This window comes from Trachinotus anak, unplaced genomic scaffold (genome assembly GCF_046630095.1).
Source record: "Trachinotus anak isolate AG129_WGS33_773 ecotype Australia unplaced genomic scaffold, CSIRO_AGI_Tana_v1 ptg000028l, whole genome shotgun sequence".
NCBI classification, from domain to species: domain Eukaryota; kingdom Metazoa; phylum Chordata; class Actinopteri; order Carangiformes; family Carangidae; genus Trachinotus; species Trachinotus anak.
This window is the reverse complement of record NW_027273879.1, coordinates 19088937-19113011: the sequence shown is the minus strand read 5'-3', so window position 1 is coordinate 19113011 and position 24075 is coordinate 19088937. Positions and strand designations below refer to the sequence as shown.

Here is a 24075-nt window from a genome sequence, read left to right as displayed (position 1 = left end):
ACTAAACCAATTCACCTTGGTGTGCAGATTCATTTTGTATTATTTTTTAAAGATTTTACACAACCCAGAAAATAACATGTATATGAAACTATAGGCCTGTATTCACAATATTATGAATTAAATGATTGACTTTAGCCTACTAATTGCATTAGTTGTGCACTATTAGATGGATCTCCTGCTCCAGAAGGGAGACCTGAGGTTCAGAGGTGAACCATATCATCTCGTATCCGCCACTGGATGCTTTTGTTAATAGTTACTCTACATAAGAACTTTTTGGTGTGAAACACATTAGATCCAGATCTGTCTTCACCTTTGTAATATAGGATTAGACTGTTACATGTCTTCTGGTTAATTCCATCAGACAAAGTAAACATCTTCTTCTGTGAAGCTCAACTTGTTGTAATGATGTGAAAATTAAACAGGCACCTAAGGAATACACACAACAACATTTTTAGTCCTAATCTACCTGAATTTCATATTTATACCTTGTGAACTTGAGAACAGAGGAAAACACAGCTGAAATCAAAATGTGATTATGATTCTGAATTTTTTTATTATTTAAAATGTGGGGGGGAACCGGAGCACCCGGAGTAAACCCATGCCAGCACGGGGATGGTGTTGACCACTGAGCCACCGTGCAGGCCTGGATGTTTCTCACAGCGGACTTTTTGACTTGTAAACCACAAAAGATTTACAATCAGCTGACAGTTATTTGTCAAAATGTTCACTGTGAGAAAGGTCTGTTGATGGCATTCATCTTGAAGGAAAGCAGCTCTCTAGGTTCTGGACGACTTTTCATCTCATCTGACCTGCGACAAGTCAGGTGAGGTGGAGGGTGGGCGTGAAGATTTGAGAACCTGGTTGTGGTTTCCGTCAAGATGAATGCAGGATTGGGGAAGGGGCAGGGGTTGGGGATGTGGGGGAAGGGGGAGGGTATATAGGGGGGTTGTTGGTTGCCCTTGATGCACCACATGAAGGGCTTGATCAAAGCCTTCCCCACAGATGAGAAAAACCGGGCAACTTTGGACTTCTTCTTCTTGGGTGGACTGAGGACGGCATTCAGGTGGATCTCTAGATACCTCACAAGAGCATCATCAAAAGATGTGTCGTCTGATGCTGTGGCGGCCTCCAGTAGTTTTTCTGGAGAGCCAAACTCCGTGTGAAGGTCTTTAGTCAGGGCCTTGTTGATTTTCCTCAGCTTGTCCTTGGATTTTCCAAAAGAAGAGCCACAGATGTTGACTTGATCCTGCGCCGCGTCTGACAGACGCTTGGTGATGGCGTCGATGTCGACTGGCTGTTGGGATCCATCGGTTTTGCTCGGGACTTTTGTGAGGAGCCTCAGGAGAAGAGCAGTCATGAGGTAGTTGGTCATCTCATCTGATGTAGAAGAGGAGCTATCAGTTGACTCTGCAAAGAGCCCCTGACCGAGCTCCTCAGGGGTTAACACTGGACTGGGGGGACATCCTTCAGGAGTGGGGGGACATCTTTCAGGACTGGGGGGACATCCATCAGGAGTGGGGGGACGTCCTTCATGACTGGGGGAAGAAACTGCTGGAGGCTCAGAGCGTTTGTCAGGAGATTCTCCTGGAGCCAACTTGGGTGAGGTCAACTCACGACCATCAGCATGGTCACAGACATTGAAGCCATCCTCTCTGACGGATTCAGATGGTGCAGCCTCAGGAGGTGGTGTCTGACTTAAATAAGAAGGTGTTGGGATCTGCTGGTCTCTGGCTTCAGGGGACTCCAGTCTCATGATGTCCTCCTCTTCTGGTGTGGACAGCATCTTTGTGATTACATCCTGGATGTCAGTCAGTGCACCAGACACTTCCTCACTGTAGTTGGTTTTCTCTGATGGTTCTTTGTCTATCCACAGTAACACCTTCTGTAGGAACTTCTCCACTGAGTCCTCTGTAATGGCGTACAGAACCTCAGGAGAAAACGGTGACCGGGTGGCCTTCCTGGTTAATTCAGGGATGACAGAGTCTGAAAGACATCTGTCCGTTGAAACCACGGGAATTTGATCTGTCAGGCCAGCCATCAGATGTTCGTACAGTTTATCGACCAGTTCCTTTGAGAACTTCCTGGTCTCGCCACTGGCCTTGATGTTCTCCAGTGTTTTGCTGGCTGCAGGATCCTCTGGCTGGTGTAACTTGTGAAACAGTCTGTCAACATCAGTTTTTATGGCCTCAGAATTAACTGTAGACCTCTTGGTCCTCATGCTGACCTCTGACACCATGCTGGTTGGACTGGGAGTTTCAGGTGTAGGCCTGGGAGACTCTGGAACAGCTCCTGGCATCAGACATTCATCTTCAGTGAGTGTCAGCTGAGGGAACCATGCACCCTGCTTGAGCCTCACCAGGAACTCTAGGCGTCTTGTCCTAAACTTGCTCTTCAGCTCTGCCACCATTTTTACATATTGTTCTTGGGCAAACCTGGAAAATCTTTGTTTGTGGTAGATCTGGATGGAGTCGGTGGTGTCGTCTGAAGGTCTGGCCTGTGAGGCAAAAAACTCTCTCACCTTGTTGAAGATTAACCTCATATCAAAATGAGGTGTTGGAGAGATGCTTTTCTCACTGCATCCGGCAACATATTCAAAGTTGTCATAATGCAGATCTTCTTTTATAACTTGAACGATATCAGACGCTGCATCCTGAGCATCCAGAGAGATGTCAGACCGGGGAGAATCATCGCCCTCTTCTTCCATGTCTGGTGTCTTGCTGGACCATTTTAGAAAAATGTCAGTCACAGCTTTAGTGGCAGACGGGACGGAAATCTTTGATTTTACACTCTGAGGTGTTTCACATTTCTCTGGTTCCTCTATTTCAAGGACCTCTGGTGTTGACTCAGAGCTTTTGTATGAGGAAGACTCTGTGATTTTTGGCTGCCAACACTCTCCCAGGCACTGGAACTTCAGTCTATCCAAATATCTTCTCAGACATTTGGTAGCGTGAGACACCATTTGACCAAGAGATCTGATGTTGGACACGGAGCCACTGACAAAAACAGCCGGCTGTGACGGCCAAACAGGGCTGTTGATGGCTGCAGACACAATGGAGTTTACCTTCTGTGAAACTTCCTCTTCGACTAGTGCTGTCAGCTGTTCAGCACTGTCATATTTCTCCTGTGGGACATCGAGAGCGAGAGCAAAGCTCCGAGAGAGCGAGTCTCCCACATTTGTGTTGAGGTTCTCTAGAAATATGTTTATATCGGCCTGAGATTCCCTCTGGTGAGAGCTGTCCTCAAGCATTGGCTTCACAACTCTCAGGACAATTGTACAGAGAATCTGTATCACTTCTGTACACAAGTCAGTCAGTGCAGCTGTTGTGGCTGAGTCCTGAATCCCTGCAGATAACATGTTCCACTGTACTGCAGAGAACCTTTCAAAATATTTATTCACCACGGGCAAAAGAGCCTCGGGTGTGACGACGGTAGAGTTGTCCATCATGGATACGGATTGGTCCATAACAGAAGATTGTTGTTTTACAAAGCTGCTGTAACTGCTTCACTTTGTTTACAACTTACTGTGAATGTTCAGTGTTTGAATTCTCACTGTGGTTGAAGAGTGTGCGTTTGAAGTCACTTGTCTGGAGTGAAAACAAAAATGCAGATTTTAAAAACCAGCTCTATATATAGACGTTCCCCTATATGACGTCACATGGATCAAAGGCATTTCCCGTCTCTCTCTCTCACATAGCCTACGTCATTAAGGCAACTCTCTCTCTCGCGCTCTCACAGACGCGCGCATGCGCACATACAGCTCATTCCTCATGAATGAATGAACACAGCATTCAAGTTGAAATCAACTGTTCTCTTAGTTTCTTCTTCTTTTTATTTTATCTGATTGTATTTTACTGTGCTGTCACGTCAGTATCAACAGATTAATTCCTGTCATTAAATGAGTTCAACGCGTCTTTTCTTCACTCCGACAGATGACCGGAAGTCCGCACAGTCCGCGGACCACCTGTGCGCTCATGACGCACGGGAATCAACTGCGGACCCCCCCTGAAGCTGAGGGGTCATCATTTCAGTAAGAGCAGTTTTCTACTTTGTTGTACAAGACGAAATACAACCTACAGTTTCTACGGTAAAAAGTTAGCGTGTGCGCTTTGTTCATTTTTCTGTCTTCGCCAAAATATCTCCATTTAACCGTTATTGTGTTTTGCAGTATATTGAGTGTATATGGGTGAGGGGAATGTGAGAACACGCAAAATCTCATTCACAAAAAGCCCAGAATCCGGGGATGTTTCCAACTACATGATGATGAAATCTGTTGGCAGGCCTCTTACATACTGGCAATGCCATAAAGTAAATACACAACATACTCAGACAGACATGCTTAACATCTGCAGGTGTTACAATCATCCCCTTACATAGCACTGAAAGCATTTCATTAATTTTGATCATATTCTCTCATCATATATCATTGTATAAGCCTCGGCAGTGGAAAAGAAAGACTGACAGAGGTGTGTCTGTCAATGTTTTAAAAAAAACAAGCCAGTCAGATCAGTTGTGAAGACACATGGGATCTGCAGTGTAACTGAGCAGATACTACAAAGCACTGCAGAAGCTGATAGACCAGGGGTCTAGTGATCTTCCCAGTGTGGCTTACTGGAGCAGCAGCAAACCCTAACCCCAACACATTGTAGCGTTCATCAAACATACACACCGTTAGGAAAGTTTGTTGTGGGCATACACACAGTATTTGATACTAATATTTGCTTTTTTATCTCTTGCACTGTCCACTTTGCTGCTGTAATAATGTAAATTTCCCCTCTGTGGGGCTAATAAAGGAATATCTATCTATCTATCTATCTATCTATCTATCTATCTATCTATCTATTAGGCACCGAGACACAAAGATTGCTCTTCTCTGATAATTTAGATAGTTTATTTTTCTCTATTAGAAATACTGTAACTATTTAATACAACAGATACAATCATGCAAATTCCTGTTCAACAAAATGAAGTTTGACACAAGTTAAAACAGAAACAAACAACATTAAGATGTTGTCTCCAGATCTCTTTGGGCCATATTTAATTTGGGAAAAGATAAATTCACAGCACATAATTAAACAAAACCACTGCAGCAATAATGAAGTCAACATGCATTGACAACAGACAAGTGCTAACACCACAAACAGGACAACCAGGACACACCCTCCACAAACTATAAACGCACTGCCGTGGGATACAGTGGGATACTCTGGATACTTCCATCCCTGTTTTCTGGTAAAGCGTCAGTGAAATATGTCGTAACAACGTTTGTCTCTCTGTAAATACTCAACTGTGATGAATCAGCACATCAAATACTGTTTGTTTTTTCCAGGTCAGATTAATAAGATGTTTGAGATGTTTGTTTATTTTGATAAACCTGTGCCACAGGTGCTGAAAATTCTTATTAAATAGCAAAAAAAGAAAATTAAAAATGAATACTTTAAACTTATTTAAAAGTTAAAATGAACTACTTTGGCACACTGGGAGAAAACTGGGAGTACTTTACTGAGCCATATACATCTGAATATATATTTCAAACAAAATAATGTTTTGCTTTTTTTAAACTGAACAATATTTAGAGTAATATGCAGTATTTAATAATATATATATATATATATATATATATATATATATATATATATATATATATATATATATATTGATTACAGAAAATGTAAACTTCCACATTAACTAGTGGTGGCAGCAGATATTAATAAAAATCAGCTTTGAGTTTACCACCTTTAATATCTCTAAATACAACCAAAAGCTCCATAAAGACTAGATTTATTTGAGTTTTTATGGGTAATTTTTAACTCCCACCCAAGTGATAATTACAGCTGCTTTTTTTCAGCAGACTCTCTGGTCCCGCTGTAATTTAAAATGAATCCCCCATTCCCACTCTTTTTTTTATTTTTTAAATTTTTTTATAAGCTCAGTGTGAAATGTGATTTTTGTGTGAAGATGGAGGCTAATCTGATAGATGGAAACGTGCTAACACTCTAAACCTGGAACCTTTCTAGGCTATCTTTCCCATTGTCCATTATTTTGCATTTACGTCTGTACTTGCTGACGGTGGTATAAATAAGTAAGTCTGCCAATCAAACATATTGGAACAGAGCTTTAAATGAAAAAAAAAAAAAATAATAATACAATAAAATAACAATAAAATTGCTCATTAAGAATAACACTCAATACACACTGCTACAACTCACCCCTTATGGGTTAGTGATACTGTCCTTACTGAGTATCTCTGCTTATTTGGTAAACTTTACCTCCAAAGCTGCTAAAGCCCCGTTCACCCTACTGGCTACAGCTAGTTGTAAAATTACAGATGGTTAACAAGACTGACACCTTGTTGTTAGTTGTCTCCTCTTCTCTCTGTGGTGGGAGTTGGTGTTGGAATATCGAAGGTAACACAGCGAGTCGGACCGGGGGTTGACATGGCAATGGGTGTGGTCTCTGCCACGTTCGGCCTGTCTGTTTCCACTGTGATTGGTTCAGGGGTGAGTGCACCCCTTTCAGGGGTGGTCATGTTAGGGGTGGTCATGTTAGGGGTGGTCATGTCAGGGGTGATCATGTCGGGGGTGGTCATGTTAGGGGTGGTCATGTTAGGGGTGGTCATGTCAGGGGTGGTTGTGGCAGCAGTCGTTGTGGCAGCAGTCGTCGTGACAGCAGTCGTCGTGGCAGCAGCTGTCACAGGTGTCGTGGTCTGATCAGTGACTTCCTCTGATGACTCCTCAGAAGATCGAATTTCTGAAGAATCACTGGATTCTGATGACTCTGACGACTCTGAGGAAGAGTGTCTATGGTTGAAATACTGCCAAAATCTGTTTCCCCAGATCGGCCGTCCGTGTTTCATACCACTGTCAGGGATGTTGGCATTGTGATGCCAGTACCTTAGGAACTGTGGAGGACAAGTGAAATGAATGAGTCACTGCAGTCAGATAATGGCAAATAAAAGCCACAATTCCTTGTCTGATTTCTTAGTTATAGAAATCTGACTTAATGCTGGATGATTCTGCAGGACAGACATCACATCAGTGCCAGTGCAGGTGGTAGTAGGTGCTTTATGCACAGAAGAAGAAAGTATCAGAAAGTGTGGGTGTGGAGGTCAGGATGGTGGAGAGATGTGATGCACATCCAACTTTGCTCCCGCAGACTGTCCCATCGCGATCCAGCAATTAATGTTAGCTTTAAAAAAAAAAAAATCAGGCAGCTGTCCACCAATGTAATTAGACATTGATATTTGGTTGAAAATCTGTCCAATGTAATGTCCAACATCTTTATAACATTACATTGATGCTGGGTGCAGGCAAAATATCACTTTAACAATGCATTAAAACAATAATTAAACACAATCCAGTGAATTGTCTAATTATGTCTTTGAATGTCAAACTGAATTTGAATTCTCCTGACATTTTGTATATGGATACTGCAGCTATCAGGCATCATGTTCCAGTTTTTGTGGGAATGCGAGTTAGAACAACATGAAAGGCACAGTCAGTGAGAGAGAAAGGAGAAGTTTGGAGGGAAAGATTAATATGCAGTGCTGTGGTTAGCTCACCGGCCTGGCAGAGGTTGTTGTAAGATATATGATGACAAGGGCGGTTGTCAGAAGCTTCATCTCTCCTCCTGCCTGCCAAGAAGGAAAGCCACAAGCGAAAACAGAGTCATTTACACGCTGACAGAGGCTGTGTGTTAGAATCAAGTTTCTACTGGAAACTCTGAATGAACATTACGGCAGATAATGTGGCTGATATAAAATCCATCACGTTGCCAAAAGAGGTAAATAATCCCATACTTGGTCACTTTCTCATAAACCCATAAAAAATCATGAAATATAAATTAGAAGAAAAAGAAAAAAATAAAATAGAAATAAAACATGGTAATAAATATAAAGACTTACCAGTTTTCTGCAGCACCTTATTTGAACTTCTTTTAAATCTGCTATAAAACAATAGGATTCTGTGCAGCTGTGATCACTGTTTCTCTGTTTGAGGGCAGACAGATGTCTGACCTCCACACAGGACTGGTTCATTATATGCTGCCTGAGGGGCTGGGCAGGGCTGAGTGATGGTTGAGTGGTTGAGCAACACTGGATATCCTGCGGTTAGAGTGGAGGGGAGGAGCTGAGGAGGTGTTGTTTCTTGAGTTATGTTTTTATTTTTCTTTGGCACATATATATTTATTTTACTATTTTTAATCTCCTACATGGGATGGACGAAACACCACAAACACCTGAAGTACACTCTAATCAAATGTTGTGTGATAATGCACAAAAGTAATCAGATGTTTTACTGTGGCAGATTGTGGTCAGGTGCATCCTGTTTAATTTAATTATCTATGAGATGTGTCTACAACTTGACTGGAGTTCACCTGTGGAAAACTGGATTGATTAGACATTAGGTCTGGTGTTAGACTGCTTTGATTGGGCATTAAGAACTATTGACTGGTCACTAACAGCCAGACTTCAACACTTGTTACTGGGTCCTCTATGAGTGTTCTTTAGCACTGTAAGCTAATGATTGCTTGTGTAATCTAAAACTAAAGCCATAGAATATAATAATACATAATCCCATAATGTATTTAATTTTAAACCCACCTCCATCCCCAACAAAACTTCATTTATATCTAATTATCTGTTCTTTCATGGACTCTTATATTCAAAATAAGATTTTTAAAACTATGAGAGAAATGTGCTGCTACCATGTGGTGTAGACCGCTACGTCTAAAAGGGAAATTGCAAATAGTCAACAATAAATAATCCTAAAAACTGCAATTTGCAAGTGGCCAAATAAATCCAGCAGATCTAGAGAACAAATCTCATGGATAAACTAAAGCTAAAACCAGGCTACTCTCATCGGAGTCAAGTCGCTGAGTTTGAGAAAAGTCGGCTGCTAACCATTGCATTGTCACATAAAAGCCACACACAAGCACACACACGCTTGCAAACTAGTTGCTACTGATGCTGCTTATGTTCTGTACAGTTTCACAGATTGACAGATTTTACACAGTTTACAATAAAAACTTCCCACAAATCATCTTCATATCAGACAGTTCCAGACCTCAGGATTTGCCTCAGTGCCAGTGTTCAAGCTGTGGAGGAAGGGATGGTGGAAGACATGTAAGTTAAGTATGGTGACAGGAGCTGATTGAGAAATGACAAATGGTGATGAAAGACTGAATGACGTGGTAGAGAAACGCAGACAGAAACCAGCAGTGTGCAGCAGACGGTGGAATCTTACAGTGGAGTTAGAGTGGAGCCACACTTTGATCCAACAGTGTGTGTGTGTGTGTGTGTGTCTGTGTGTGTGTGTGTGTGTGTCTGTGTGTGTGTGTGTCTGTGTGTGGTTGTGCTTGTGACACCACTGTGTTACTTTATCACTCTAAAACTTCCCTCTCCTCTCTTTCTCTCTCTTCCCATCACCAAAATCACCGAAGGCTCAGCTCACCTTGGCCCCTGTAAAATGGTTGTGATAAATATGATGGACATTTTCTTTTAGGTTAACATGAGGTTGACATGACAGCTATTGGGCAGATTGACATGAGATGTCCCAGAGGTGCCCAGAGCATCTGATTGTCTGACTTTTCATCTAATTCCACCAACAGGTCGATTTGTTTACTTGTGTGGTGAAATATGTCACAACATATGAGATGGATTAGCACAAAACTTTGTAGATATCCATGGTTCCCTGAGGATGAATCTTAATTATTTGGTGTCACATTTTCAAAGGCACCACACTGCACTGAGAGATAGATGCATCGTGCCTGACTTACGTGCACTGTGGATTCTGTAACAGCTGATTCATTCAATAATCTGAACATGTTATCACATAATGATACACATAATGAACACATAATATCATGAGAAAGCCTCCTGTTCTATTATCGCACTGCAGGACAAACAGTATATTTACATCCACAACTCCAACCAGTCCTCCAACCTGAACAACCATGCAGGTTGTTTTTTTCAACCCTCTGATACGACCCATAGGATTGTCTCCTGAAACCATGGTTGCTATGGTTACAGTAACAAATACATGGACTGTACCAAGGGTGGCACATTGCATCTTTGTTGCAATGGTTACTTTAAAAACAGTCATGGCTTGGTTAAGTTTAGGAAAAGATGGTGATTTGGACTAAAATAAGTACAACATTAGACAATCTTTGTTGCCATGGTTACAATGATAACAACGAGGTTAACTTTGTCGAACGGTCACGGATAAGAGACACAACAAACTGCTACTTTCACATGGGAATCGAACACGGCTCTCCTGTGTCATATTCCTGTTTTGTTGACCCATCCATCCACCCCAACCTCCTCCTGTGTGGACTTTGTCGCTCTATAAACTACGTTACAGCGCTTTTCTCTTTGCTCCTGTCATAGTTACTGTGACCACTACATGTGACCTAACAACAAAATGTAACTATGGGTCATAATAACCGGCTGCACAGACGACCTGTGGGCTCGTTTTGTGTAGGAGGACAGTCTCTTTACATCTGTAATAAGGCTGTTAATGTCATTATTGCTGGTAAAATACACACATGCAACATTATCACAGCACACACACTGCACGTCTCCATCAGCATGAGACATAAACCTGCTGTGAATACTCCTTCATCCACGTATCTAATGTGAACCAAGGTAAATTTGCTTGGAGTCTGAGTCAGAAATAACTGGGGAAACAGTGTCAGCCACATTGATTCCACTTTATCCAGAGCCCTTCACTGGAAAATTTCTAATCTGGTCAATTATTACCATCATCCAGCCGTAGTCTTTGCTCAGGTATGGTCATGTTCAGGACAGCTAACACATTCAAGCTAAACTTTTCTTCATGATTAAACTGTAAAAACAAAACATTGCAACAGGACACTTTGAGGTTAAGTAAGTGAATCAAGGTTGTAGGAGTTAACAGTAAAAGATTCCCCCTCTGCCTTGTCACACTTATTTTCCTCTGTGATAATTTAAGACCAGACTGTGCCCTCTTCCTGTTTTCATGAATAAAACCTTTATTTTAGCCTTATATTTTAGGACATCTTGCCCACTTCATAAGAATATGTAAATATAAATAAATATACTCTGGCTGTTTGCTGGCCGCTGAGAATCTCCCAGGTCTTGCTCAAGCACAGGCTTACAACATTTCCAGAAGGATGTGTCAGCAATGCTGCTCCTGTTAACATCACAGAGCTTCCTCATGCTATTGTTGTTTCGCATCAGATTTTACTGGACTATTACAAAAGTCATGACAAGAAGCGTGTTGTTGTCAAAATGACAAAATTGCTCTATATCTTATGTTGCTGTGACACAATTTCTAGCATCAAGCGTAACACTGCAATTTCTGGAGATAGCAAGATAATCTATGTGGAGAAAAAAATATCATGTTGGGTGGAAGGAGGGGTTGAACCTCAGGCCCTCCTCAGCATCATTAATCCCCCCCACATCTCACAGTAACAAGCTGCTTTCACAGGTGCACTGCAACCCTGACCTTTTCTGTACATTACAGAGGAGCTGTACCTGAGAAGCCACATGTTTGAATCAGTTGGACCAGACATTAACCAGACGTTACCCTGCCAGCTCTCTGGTACAAAGTCCATGTTATGTCCTTTTGAGCCAACGTGTGAATCAAGCTGATGGTTGTCCAGAGAATTCAGTGAGTGAGAGAGTGGGTGTGTTGACGGTGTTTCCATCAAGTCTCCTGCACGCTCATCCCAAATACCACCTGGCTGCTGTTGGCACGCCAATGATACAATAATTTTAAGGTAGGACACTTTACATAAGCAAATCCTTTTTGGGAAACAGTCTTCACAAAGTAGCAGAGTCTTGTTGTGGCTTCTACACTAAAGAGTGTGTACACTACTTCATAGCAACCAAATAGCCTGCTTTGACACATTTACAGACATTTCTTTTGACTTTATCATTCTGAACATCGGGCTCGTCCGGGATTTGAACCCGGGACCTCTCGCACCCAAAGCGAGAATCATACCCCTAGACCAACGAGCCGCTGATTAAACTGTTTATCACAGTAAAAATCTCACACACCCTTTGATTTACAGTGTTTATTCTCCATTTCCATTAGCACTTGTTATAGCATTAAGCGTGACAATGCAACACAATAATAAAGGTGGTGCTTGTACTTTACTGAAGTAGCTAAGTCAATTTTATAAAACACAACCCATCACAAAATAGCAGAGTCTGGTCATCACTTTCAGATGTCTATGAATATTTCTGCTCCAAACATCTCAGATTGTTTCATTGAAATAACTATGTGAGGAGATACACAACCAGACCTCAATGAAAGAATAAATGAGCTGTTAGAGGAGACTTCTTTTCTGTAGAATCTTGTTTTGGATTGTGTTAGGACGGACATGATGAAAAAGCTCATTGAGTACATCTCCTCTGACATGCTTGTAGACATCTTGAATGGTTAGAGGAGAACAATGAAAACCTTAATAAACCAGAATAACTTCTAGTTCCATTGCAAATATCCCACATCACAATGCCAGATAGTTATATCCATTATTTTAATTGAATTATCTTTAAATTAAAAAAAAATGTATGTGCAGACTTTACTGAAAATGGTTGGGAACACTCATTGCCAACTATTGCCAACACATCCTGAGATGAGGGGGCAGACAGGGGCAAAAAAGTGGGCTGGGAAATTGTCTCTAGTCAGCCGTCTCTCTAGACAAAGCGTTTTAATGGCTCATGAAATTGAGGGACCCCTAGCGGCAGAAGTTACATACTGAGCGTTTAAAATGGACTCTTTCAGTGTTACATTAACACTGCCGAGTGTAGTTGTTATTGCTTACCGTGTATGAGTTGTTATCATTTTCACCAGAGACACATTTCTGCTCCAAACATCTCAGATAGCTTCATTAAAATGTTTAGATAACTATGTGAGACAGACATTGGCCCTTAATGAGACTCATAACATTCTGTACATGACCAAACAGCTAATCTCTTCAGACATGTTACAGATATTGTTTCATAGGAGGTGCCTTTTTAGGCTTTGGAGGAAGTAGCCTTTCATTCCGAGGAAGGGGCTCGTCCGGGATTTGAACCCGGGACCTCTCACACCCGAAGCGAGAATCATACCCCTAGACCAACGAGCCGCAGGGATGCGAACAAAAATCTCTTTAAAACTTTACAGGGCTCATGGCACTGCAACTAATGACCTGATTTTACTTTACTTAAATATCCATTTTGTATAACAAACCCCTTCTACAATGGTGTCCAGCAGAGACCTGATACAGTACCCTGCTAAGGATTTGGAGTTGTGCGCCACTGTTTTTGTTTACCTTATTCAAACAGTTTATGTTAGTTTTTTCTCTAATTTGTGACCAAGTCAAAGTAATATGTTTTATACTTTATTTTGTTAAGAGGGATGTAAAAAGACATACTTGTAACAATGTTACTCTACTGTTCTAGTCCTAAGAACGGGCTCGTCCGGGATTTGAACCCGGGACCTCTCGCACCCTAAGCGAGAATCATACCCCTAGACCAACGAGCCACAGCAAACTTAGCTGTATCTCAATAAAAATCTGAAATTCTGAGCTCAACCCTAAAATACGACCAAAACCCTTCACAAAGAAACAGAGTGTAGGTGTGGTTCATTTTCATCTTTCAGATGTCTGTGAGTTGTTAGCTTTTTCACTTGAGACACATTTGCGCTTCAAACACATTGCTTCATTTAAATAACAACGTGAGGCATAAAGAGACACACAATCAGTCCTTAATGAACAGTTAAAGGAGACGCATTATATCCTGAACAAGTCAGAGAAACACAATACATTAGATTACATTGCCTTAGGAGGAAACATGACCAGAGAGGTCACAGAGTGCATCTTCTCTGCCATATTTGTAGTGGTAACAGGTGAATTTTAGGATTTTTCTAACAGCCGTTTCTCCTCTTGCTCATGCAACGGGCTCGTCCGGGATTTGAACCCGGGACCTCTCGCACCCTAAGCAAGAATCATACCCCTAGACCAACGAGCCACAAACTGGAACCTATTTATGACAAGAATGATCTCACACACCCAGTTTATTTGGAACGCTCATGTTCATTGTCATTAATAGTCATTAAACCATCAGTGGTGGCACTGCAACACAGTCATACTTGGTACTTGTAGTTGACTTAAAAAAACATTTTATAGAACAAAGCTTAGCAGAGACTTGTTGTGGCTCCTTGTCCTGTTTCAGATGTCTAGGAGTTTCACTAAACAGACATATTCCTCTAAATCTTTGATTCTGATTGTTGCATTTGAATAACTGTTTGGTACCCAAAGAGATAAAACTATCCAGTATTAAAGTCAAAAATAAAGAATTGACAAGAAGCATTGTGCTCCATCCGTCTAGCAGACTTCCAGAGACACAGCGAGACACATTGAAGGTGTTCTGGCAGCATGTGGGGGCCCAACACTTTACTATGTGAGGTTATGTTAGTTTTTCCTTTAATATGTGACCCTTCTGTACATGCTAGTTTATAACATCCAAGTAACACAACCCACTAGTTCATCTGGTAGGTCTACTGTCATGTCTTTACAGACATTTCTGCTGTCTTTGCTATTGATCATTTTCGTATCATTTTAAACATCAGACTTGTTTGGCATTTGAACTCACAAACACTTGCACCCAAAATGAGAATCTAAATAAACCAGTTGAATTTGAAAGCTGAAAGAAAAATCCTAGTTGTTGTTGCTTATCATCTATAAGTCGTTACATTTTTGACTAAAGAAACATTTCTGCTGCAAAACATCTCAGTTGTTTCATTTTAACATTTACATAACTATGGGATACCTAAAGAGATACGGAACTTAATGAATGGTTAGAGGAGACACAAATTTCACAGTAAGAGCCAGACAAACATAGATCCTATTGCCTTGGGAGGAGACATGTCCAAATAGCTCACCTGCCCTGACATATATATACACATTTTCATGGTGGGGGGCATTTTTGGGATGTACCATTACTTTACTCTTGTAAACAAGACTCTACCAGAGAGAAACACATCATTACTTCCTGTCATTTTACTATACACTTCCTCTGAGGGTTTTGTTCACAGCCATGAAGGCAATAACAGGCTCATCCGGGATTTGAACCTGGGACCTCTGAGACCCAAAGAAAGAACCATACCCCTAGACTAACGAGCCACTGATGTCTTTTTCACAGGGCTGATGTTAATTGCCATGAAAGTAAAAAAAAACAAACAAACAAAAACAAAAAGAATCAATCAAGAGGTATGCTGCTCCATCCCTCCAGTAGAGCTCAGAGACTTGTAGAAGCAATACCAAGACACACTGAAGCTGTTCTGGTGGCTCAATGCTTTACTAAGAGAGTTTATGTTAGTCTGACCTTTAATTTGTGACCGTTCTGAACATGCTAGATTGTAACATCCAAAAAACACATCCCACTACTTCATCTGGTAGGTCTGCTGTGACATATTTACAGATGTTTCTTCTGACTGTATCATGTTGCTAATGACAGTTTCTGTATAATTCTAAACACGTCCGTGATTTGAACTGAGGATCTCTCAAACCCTGTTTGACATTCATACCAAAATACACAAACGAGCCTCTCATACAGGGCAATTTAGGACTAGCAAGCTCTCACACATCCTGTTTATTTACGGTCTTAATTGAAGCCATTGCCAATCGTGGCATTGCAAAAGGGTCATAAACTTGGTACTTGTAACTCACTTGTAAAGTATTTCTGTGTAATACTTCATTGCACTCCTACTTTACTTTAAGAGGGAAATATACATATATGTTATATATGTTATATATGTTACTATTTTTATCATAGCATAAAAAAATAACAATACAAAAGATGATGCATTTTTATAGATAAAACTACAGTGTGTATAGGAGTCTTGATAAATGATGCTTATATGTATATTTATTTATGATATATTTATATTTATAATATTTATATCAAGGCACTTTGATAAATATGGTTCTTCGACAGCACCAACATCAATGACAAACATGTAAGTGTATGTGAACTAACACAACTTTGAAAGGCAGTGGGAGTGTATATTTCTATTAGTAATGACGGTATGATTGAAAAATGATGACTCATGGCCAGCTCAGTCATGGCACAGGCAGACAGGATTGCAACAGCATCGAGATTTGAGTTGTTCATTGTTGGACATCAATGGAAATGTCATCAAGCTGATGTGATTAAGTATACTGTGGGAAACTGGATCAAATTATAATTGCTCCATGGATCATTGTGGACTTTTCTAGCTCAGGGAATGTGATGTTCTTGTAAAACAGAAGTTGTAGTGAAGTGGTCGGCATGAGTGAGTCTGCAAATAAAGCACAGGGTTCCTGCTGCTTCCTGTGACTGATTGGTTAGGTTTAGGCTACTACTAAGACTACTTTGGTTCAAGTTTGGGAAATTCATTATTCTGAGTTTTAAAGTATTCAATAATAAACACACCTTGTGCTTCAAATCACTAATGCCTTTATCAAGATTTTTCCAACACCAGCATCTTCCCTGAACCTTCACCAAATGCTTTCATTTGCCTAGATATAACTATAAATACATTAACCATGCTTTGCTTCCATGAGTGGATATTCTAGTAAAAACAATATAATGTTAGTGAAGGTTTTGAACAGAAATTCAGTGCAAAGATTTTGCAAGATCCTGTAGGTTCAAACCATCCAGACATCGTTACATGTCTTTCAAAACGTATTTGCTAAGTTGTAGTAAAGCATATAAACATCATTTGTAAAAGAAAAGGTTGACTGAACAGTATCCTGTTCTGCACTGGGGTAATATGATTGTGAAATGTGTTTTGTCACTCTCACAAATGAAAGGATGTCTTTCAACAACCAAACAAAAACATCAAATTACTTTTTTCAATAAATGATTTGTAATACAGACATTTTTTTAAATCACAAATTACATGAGGACATCGAGGTAATACTGGTTCTGAACAAATATACTAAAGAATGCAAACACTTTATTGACCTTATGTGTTTCAGGAACAAGGCAGTGTTCCCACTGTTATTTTGCCTTAAACTTCTGTCTGCACTAGCATCAGATCAGTTCTCCCACACAGCACTGAGATCAGCTGGCCACTGATACTCACAGTGACTGCTCAGAATGTGTTGGTGTGTGGCTGTTACAAAGGTGATTTCTTCATACAAAACACTGAGTCACACTCGAGACTCATCCAGTTATACAATTACGAGACACAGTCCTGTTTATCTATGATATAGGCTTAGTGAAAAAATGGGCCAGGTGAATTAGACCATTGTCATGGCAGGAAAAGCACTGGAGTGATTAATCATGTTAATGATGGCTACATTCCATTTAGGTGAACCATTTCCAGGTCTCTGGCATTGTGCATGCCCTTTGTCAGGGCACACTGATTTATTTATTATTTGTTTTTGAATCGTCTGTCAGCATTCACCCTGTTGTTAGGACTGGCAGATGAAAAACCAAAAATTATGTGAAATATGAAAAGTGCAAGTAAAATGTGGCCTAATGGAGTGGTTTCATTAAGTCTAATTAGTGGTCTGACTATGTTTATGCCCAACGTAATCTGCTGAGCTGTCAAAAACTGACAGCTCAGCAGATTACTTTGATTACTTTTAATATTTTCATATATTCCAACATTCATCAGAACAAGCCAGAAAATGATATCCACCCTCTGAAAAGAACTCACCACAAGATCATAAACACTACTGCAACAGCATAGATCTTCAGGTGATAAGAGGATGATATTATCAACTTCTAATTTCTACATTTCTAAAACTCTATTTCTAATATAGTGAGACCAGAGATGGCCCAGTTTTAACTGTTCAGTATATGAATTTGCCTACTGTAATTCAGAATCTACACTTAAAAACAAAGTTTGTCCTTGAACACTTTGAACACAAAATCATGTCTTGGGTCTCTTGTGAGGAGTCATACCTTTAAAGAACTGACATGCTGAATCAACACAAATAACTGTAAGGACAAATTTTAAATCTCTTCCCAAAAGATCCATCACACCCAAAACCTGCTTACAATCGTCACAGTTTTTTGATAACATAACTTTGTATTTAAAGGAAAGCAGTTTTTTATATCATAATTATTTAGTTTAAACATGCATATGTTCCTCTTTTTATTCTCCATGGTTTTGTGTCTTGAGAAAGTTACATGTCTAGAGTGTTCTCAAATATACTGCAAAAGCAAATAACCTGACAGACAAACAGAAGGCATAATTAGGGTTATTTGTAGTTAAGGAAAAGCAACAAACATCAGGTGAATTTTGGAGGATTATCTCCTCAAGATCTGTGAAATACATCAAATGTCTGAAATGCTCCTTTAAAGAGAAGTCAGAAACATTTTTAGCTTTTCTGAATCAGTAAGGGACTTTGTCTCTGCAGTATAGTATGTTTATAGACAATATATTCTTTACAGGAAGACTCAACTGTAAGATGTTTGTGTGTTGCATCTTGTATGTTTAGAAACCATTGTGATTAGTGACATCTACTGGTAATAAAAATCTTGTGCAACCTCAACTTCACAGTAACTACTGCTTCAGTGGGTGGACAGATAAACAGAAACACCTCACACTGCCAACATCAAAATGATCAAAATATCACTTTTATGAGCGGAAGTACTAATATGCAACTCATGCAGTGAGTAATTCACACATTCAACTCAGCATGAACTGGTTCAAATGGAAACAAGAGAGTTTGTTCACAATCCACTTGTAACACTACAGATGACTGTTTCTGCACACACTCATTCAACAGTGCAGGCAGGATATTGCAAATTAATTATCACTGGTTGACAACATTGCCACAAATATGAATAATAGGTGGCCTATCAACAGGAGCCCTAACTATGCCTTGCAAACTGACACTTATTCACTGAATAAATGCTAAGACAGTAATCCTTGTTAAGTGGAAACACAATAAAACAAAGGAGAAAATATCTTCATATTAATATGAAAACACTGCCAACTAACCAGACTGTTCTGGACCAGAATTTTAGTCATAACTACCTTCCCTAAACCTGTGTCAAACCAAACTGACTTGATGTCAAAAAAGAGAGAAAGAAAGGAGCAAAGCTAGTCTACAGCCAGGCTAGCAGCCCCATGTGGCTGGCACAGCGGTGCTTTGAGCTAAATGCTAATGTCAGCATGCTAACATGCTAACAGTTACAATGCTAACAAGCTTAGGTTTAGCAGGTATATTTTTGACTGTATGTTCACCATCTTTATTTAGTATGTTTGCATGCTAACATTTGCTAATTAGCACACAATGTAGAATGTTTACAACATGGTGGCGCTATAATACTTTGTCTGTGAGCCATGTCTGGACAAAATCCTGTGCTAGTACATCAAGTAGGCAGACATGGAGTGTCACTCTACAGTGGAAACTTAAAAAGTCTGAATCACCAAAGACATTAGGATTCATGCTCTAAGGAACATTAAAGCCTCTAGCAAATGTCATGGCCACCAAACAGTTGTCAACATACCTCACTCTGAACCACAGCACCACTTTCAAACTCATGGTGGCGCTAGATGCAAACTCAGATTTCAATAGTTATTGAGATGTTTCATTCTAGGTCAAAGAGGTAGACTGACTGACAATCACAACACTGCTCACACTGTAATTACATATTAACCACATCACACCCTGGATAATGTTTCCTTGTTATCTTGTCTTATTGCATCCTCATTTAGGTCACATAGTATTGCTTTGTCTCTGTGTTTTGTTAGTAAGCTACCATTTAATGTTGCTTTGCTGTTTGCATATTGTAGATTTTTTGTTGTTGTTCTATGTCTACTGCATAAAAAAACCCCTCACCTCACAGATCCCACCGGTAAACATGAAACTGTAAGAGATCACAGTGTTTGGTTCTCTTTGAAACCATGCTATGGTTCAGTGACCAGTATGTGTCACAGCTTTAGTGAAGAGTGGGTATGAGTGAGTTTGACGGCATCATGATATGTTTCTGTTGCTCAGTGACAAACAGCTGCAACATTATTAATGTGGCAAGAGGAAAAGTCTCAAAGAGCATGAGGATGTCTGTCACACGCAGGGAAGTGTTTTAGTAAAGAGGAACCAGGTGTACCAACACTAAAAGACTGAAACAGAGATGATTAATACATCTAAGGCTGTTTCTGTAGTTTCATCCAGGTCCTCTGGGTTTATCAAGTCACTGGCAGCAGAGCGTGTGCAGGTGTGCAAGTGTTTCTCATATTGAGTTTTACTTCAAAAATGTGAGCAGATCACATCAATGCTAACCCAGAAATGTTTAAGTTCATATAAAAAAATCCCCCAATGCATGTTTCAGTCTGGATAATTGAACAGGAATGAGGTTTCAGTGGTTTACTTATTAAAAAAAAAAATGTTCACGCTTCATGTGATAAAAACAACCACAAAAATTCATACAGCTTTTCTCTCCTTTCCCAACTTCACCAATGTACACTTTGGAGTTTATCAACCAGGCCATGAAAAGTCATATGAAAATGTTTTTAAATTTCCTTTCAGCCCAAGAGTGAAAACATGTCAAAACAAGAGGAAACCAGAGGGAGTGAAGCTTCAGTGGGCAGAAGAGTCAGCAACCTGTTTTCCACTGACATGAAACTGCAATTCAGACTATGGTTTCCGTTCTGTTAGTAGACCTCTGTGTGTGTGTGTGTGTGTGTGTGTGTGTGTGTTAGTGTGTGGGTGGTTTTAACGGTGTCAGACAACAGTGTATATAAGTGTATATATACATAAAATGTATCGTCTTTCACAAATGCTGCCTTTATGGTTCAGGTTTCCAATTATAACTAATAAACTTTTCAGGTAATGTCAATTTCTATCATTTATTTTCAAAATCTCCGTTGTAATAATATTTTTTGAAGAACAGTCGTAGCATGGATCTTAAGATAGCAATGTCAGTTTGTTTGTCAGTCTGTCTGTTCACCACTTGCTCCAGACTAAAAGAACTCAGCAGGACAGTTTTTTGTTTGTTTTGTTTTGTGCAGATGCATCGCCATGAAATTTTGGCAAACCTTTGTTCAGATATTCATGTTCTACTGATGATGAATACTACTTCCTTTGGTGATTCACAGTATTATTTATAATACCTTGGTTTATAACTAAAAACCCACACAATTAATGACATTACTATCAGGTTCAGCTCCTAATGGCAAATGATAGCATGTTGACATGTTAAACCAAGATGACGGGGAACATGACCTTCTTAACATAGATTATAGTCAAGCAGTAACTTACTGTGATGTCATCCATTGGTTTGTGAACTGCCGTTTTGAAGCCTCAAATTTGTAATTATGCAGTCGCCACCAGAAGAAACCATATTTGGACAAGAAGGTGGAGCTGACCTGCTCTGTACTCTATCTTGACAGGCAGGTGGCCGTGTGTGATACAGTCTGCATACCTTTCTTTATTACTATTTTCCTCTAAATGGGACCATAATTGAAAAAAATGAACATCATGTTGTATTGAAGAAGATCTGAAACTAGCAATTGAGACCATAAACTCATTAGGAAAATGTTTACTGAGGTAATAAATCAAGTCAGAAGTAGAGTCATTTTCTCATAGACTTCAATACAATCAGACTTCTTTTTACAACCAGTGGAGTCGTCCCCTGATGGTCATTAGATGGATGCAGGTTTAAGGCACTTCAGCACTGGCTTCACCTGGAGTCTACGTGCATTTTTATATATAGTCTATGATTAAAGTACATTGATTAAATACGTAACAAAATTTTATATTTTAATCTTGTAAAAACACAGACTTTGTTTTAAAGAGAAGGCGTAGTCTCAAAGGCTGAGCATCCTCAGCTCTGTTGTTGTGTTTATACTGCATGTTGTGGTTGTGAGCTTTGAGCAAGTGATGAGTAAGAGAGGAAGAGGCTTCTTCCTGTTTCTCCTTGTGTGACACCATATCTGTATAATGAGGGCAGCGAATGACCTAAAGGAAAACCACTTGACTATTCACCAAATTTCACACGGACTACTTACTCCTTCTCTTCTCTTTCTTTCCTGCTACTTTTTCTGTTATCCCATCAGGACTCTTCATGTAATTGTACTGTATTGTCACATACTGAAGAGTACGTACCTTTAATAGCTATATCTATCAGAAACAGTAACAGTGACAGACTCAGGCTCATTTTAAGGACTGTTTTTGTTTGTTACATCATTTTATATTCAGGTAGTGATCTTAAAAGATGCCCAGATGATTCTAAGGTTAAAAAAAAATCCCACCCTGCATTGTAATTATAAAGAAGCACACACACACACCCACACACACACACACACACACACACACATACTGCTTAGTGTATTTAGGGCCTGATAATAACAGTGTAGCAGAAGAATCGGCTCCCTCTATTATTACTTCTGCTGCCCAGTAATGACGACAAATACAGAGGTCGTGTACCAGTGGTGCAAATTAAACAACTGATTTACAGAACAGTTTTGATATACAACATGAACATGTTTCATGTCCATACATACATGAACATTCATGTATGTTGAAATCACAAGCACCATTATGAAATTCATATCATGTTTGAGTAATGTCCTGTGTGACCGGTAGCTCATGGTGGCTAATGTTAGCTCACTTTTTATATAGATGCATAACATTATTGACGGCATGATTGTATCTACTAAAGCCGCTATGTTAAACATGTCACAGATAAACATTTAAATGGTTTATCGCAAGGATAAAACATGTTACAATGAAATAAAATTCTGTTCAGAGCCTGGCCTCTTCACATCAGTGGCAGCCATCTTGCTTGTTAAGGTAAATGCTTCAGCTACCTGTCAGTCATATAAAAAAACCTGCCCCAATTTAGATAAGTTGGTTTGTTTTAAATAGTTTTAATTTTTTAAATTTAAATTATTTGGATTTAAATACAATTTGAAATTCAAACTATTTTTAAGATGTATAAACTACAAAAATCTATATTAATTTCAGCTGTACCTCAACCAGCTAAAACATTAAAATGCTGTTTACACATTATTCCACATATAGGAATAATGTAAGATGATGAGGGCCATTCTGCTTAGTGAGTGCTTGTGAGATGTACATGTAAATATATTTTGCTGATGATACTTCTATTTACCCATAAGTAACATTTTTGAATGCAGACATTTCCTTGTAGTGGATTATTATTATTATTATTATAGTATTTATACTTTTAATTAATTCAAGCATCTGACTGCAAGTTGCAATTTTATTTGGATGTTAAGAGAATAAAACAAGATGTAAACTCATTAATTCATAATAAAATAGAGAGTGAGTGTTAACACCGGTTAGGACACAACTTGTGTCTTCAGACTTTTTCTACACACTGTAAAGCACAGTATATTAGTGACATACAACTAAGAACGTTCAGGCCAAAAGATAAATAGTGTATTTGGTCTTAATACATTTCCTAAATCAGAAATTGGGAGTTGACATTTTTAGAATCTCTGTGGAGATAAAGAGCGAAGATGGGGGAGTTAGAAAAATTACATGGGTGAGCTGGAATGGGGGTAAAGTAGAAAGAGAGGAGGAGAGCGTGGGCAGGAGAAGAGGACTTCATGGGGAAGGATTTGAGAAAGAGGAAGAATGGAAGCAGTTAGTCTAGGAGGTCAGCGATGACAGGACTGTTATTAAAGCCTCCACTAATAAACACTTTGCAGCCCATTGAGGAGCAGAGATGAAGACATGTGCTAAACCCCAGAATCTATGTGTGTTTTATACATGTATCATTTGTGTATAAAAGTGTTGTCATATATTTTCATTGGTTTCAAATGTGTCTGTCCTTTTTGAAGTTGTCATACGGTTGTTCTGTAAAATGTTTGTTGCATACTTTTATAGTCTATAGTGACAAGAACAGAGGGAGCTCTAAATGGATATATATAAATAATTGAATTGTTAAACTTTGCTAGCAGGATATATGGGGGGCGATGCTGGTTGATATATGTGCTGTCAGTCCACCACTTTTTGTCTAAAGCCAATGAGACTTTCGTTATTGATTTACCAGTTAATTATTTTTTTCAATAATCATTTAGTCTATGAAATGAAAGAAAACAAGAGAAAAGAGTCAAAGTTATTCGACTGACAATGATATAA

General features: G+C 39.4%; 1 protein-coding gene and 4 non-coding genes across 5 annotated transcripts; all 5 read right to left on the bottom strand.

Moving 5' to 3' along the window:
* Nucleotides 1-4874: 4874 nt before the first annotated feature.
* On the bottom strand, nt 4875-8057 carry scpp8 (secretory calcium-binding phosphoprotein 8). Its single transcript, XM_071466637.1, has 3 exons — nt 7901-8057; nt 7559-7630; nt 4875-6898 (listed from the first exon to the last, which is right to left on the bottom strand). The coding sequence occupies exons 1-3, from the start codon at nt 8030-8032 to the stop codon at nt 6353-6355; spliced, it is 750 nt and encodes a 249-aa protein (XP_071322738.1). The 5' UTR covers nt 8033-8057; the 3' UTR covers nt 4875-6352.
* A 3866-nt stretch (nt 8058-11923) lies between these two features.
* On the bottom strand, nt 11924-11995 carry trnap-ugg (transfer RNA proline (anticodon UGG)). Its single transcript has one exon. It is a non-coding gene; the product is annotated as a tRNA-Pro (tRNA).
* A 1040-nt stretch (nt 11996-13035) lies between these two features.
* Nucleotides 13036-13107, bottom strand: trnap-cgg (transfer RNA proline (anticodon CGG)). The gene has a single exon. It is a non-coding gene; the product is annotated as a tRNA-Pro (tRNA).
* A 326-nt stretch (nt 13108-13433) lies between these two features.
* trnap-agg (transfer RNA proline (anticodon AGG)) lies at nt 13434-13505 on the bottom strand. The gene has a single exon. It is a non-coding gene; the product is annotated as a tRNA-Pro (tRNA).
* Nucleotides 13506-13918: 413 nt separating this feature from the next.
* Nucleotides 13919-13990, bottom strand: trnap-agg (transfer RNA proline (anticodon AGG)). The gene has a single exon. It is a non-coding gene; the product is annotated as a tRNA-Pro (tRNA).
* Nucleotides 13991-24075: the final 10085 nt, after the last annotated feature.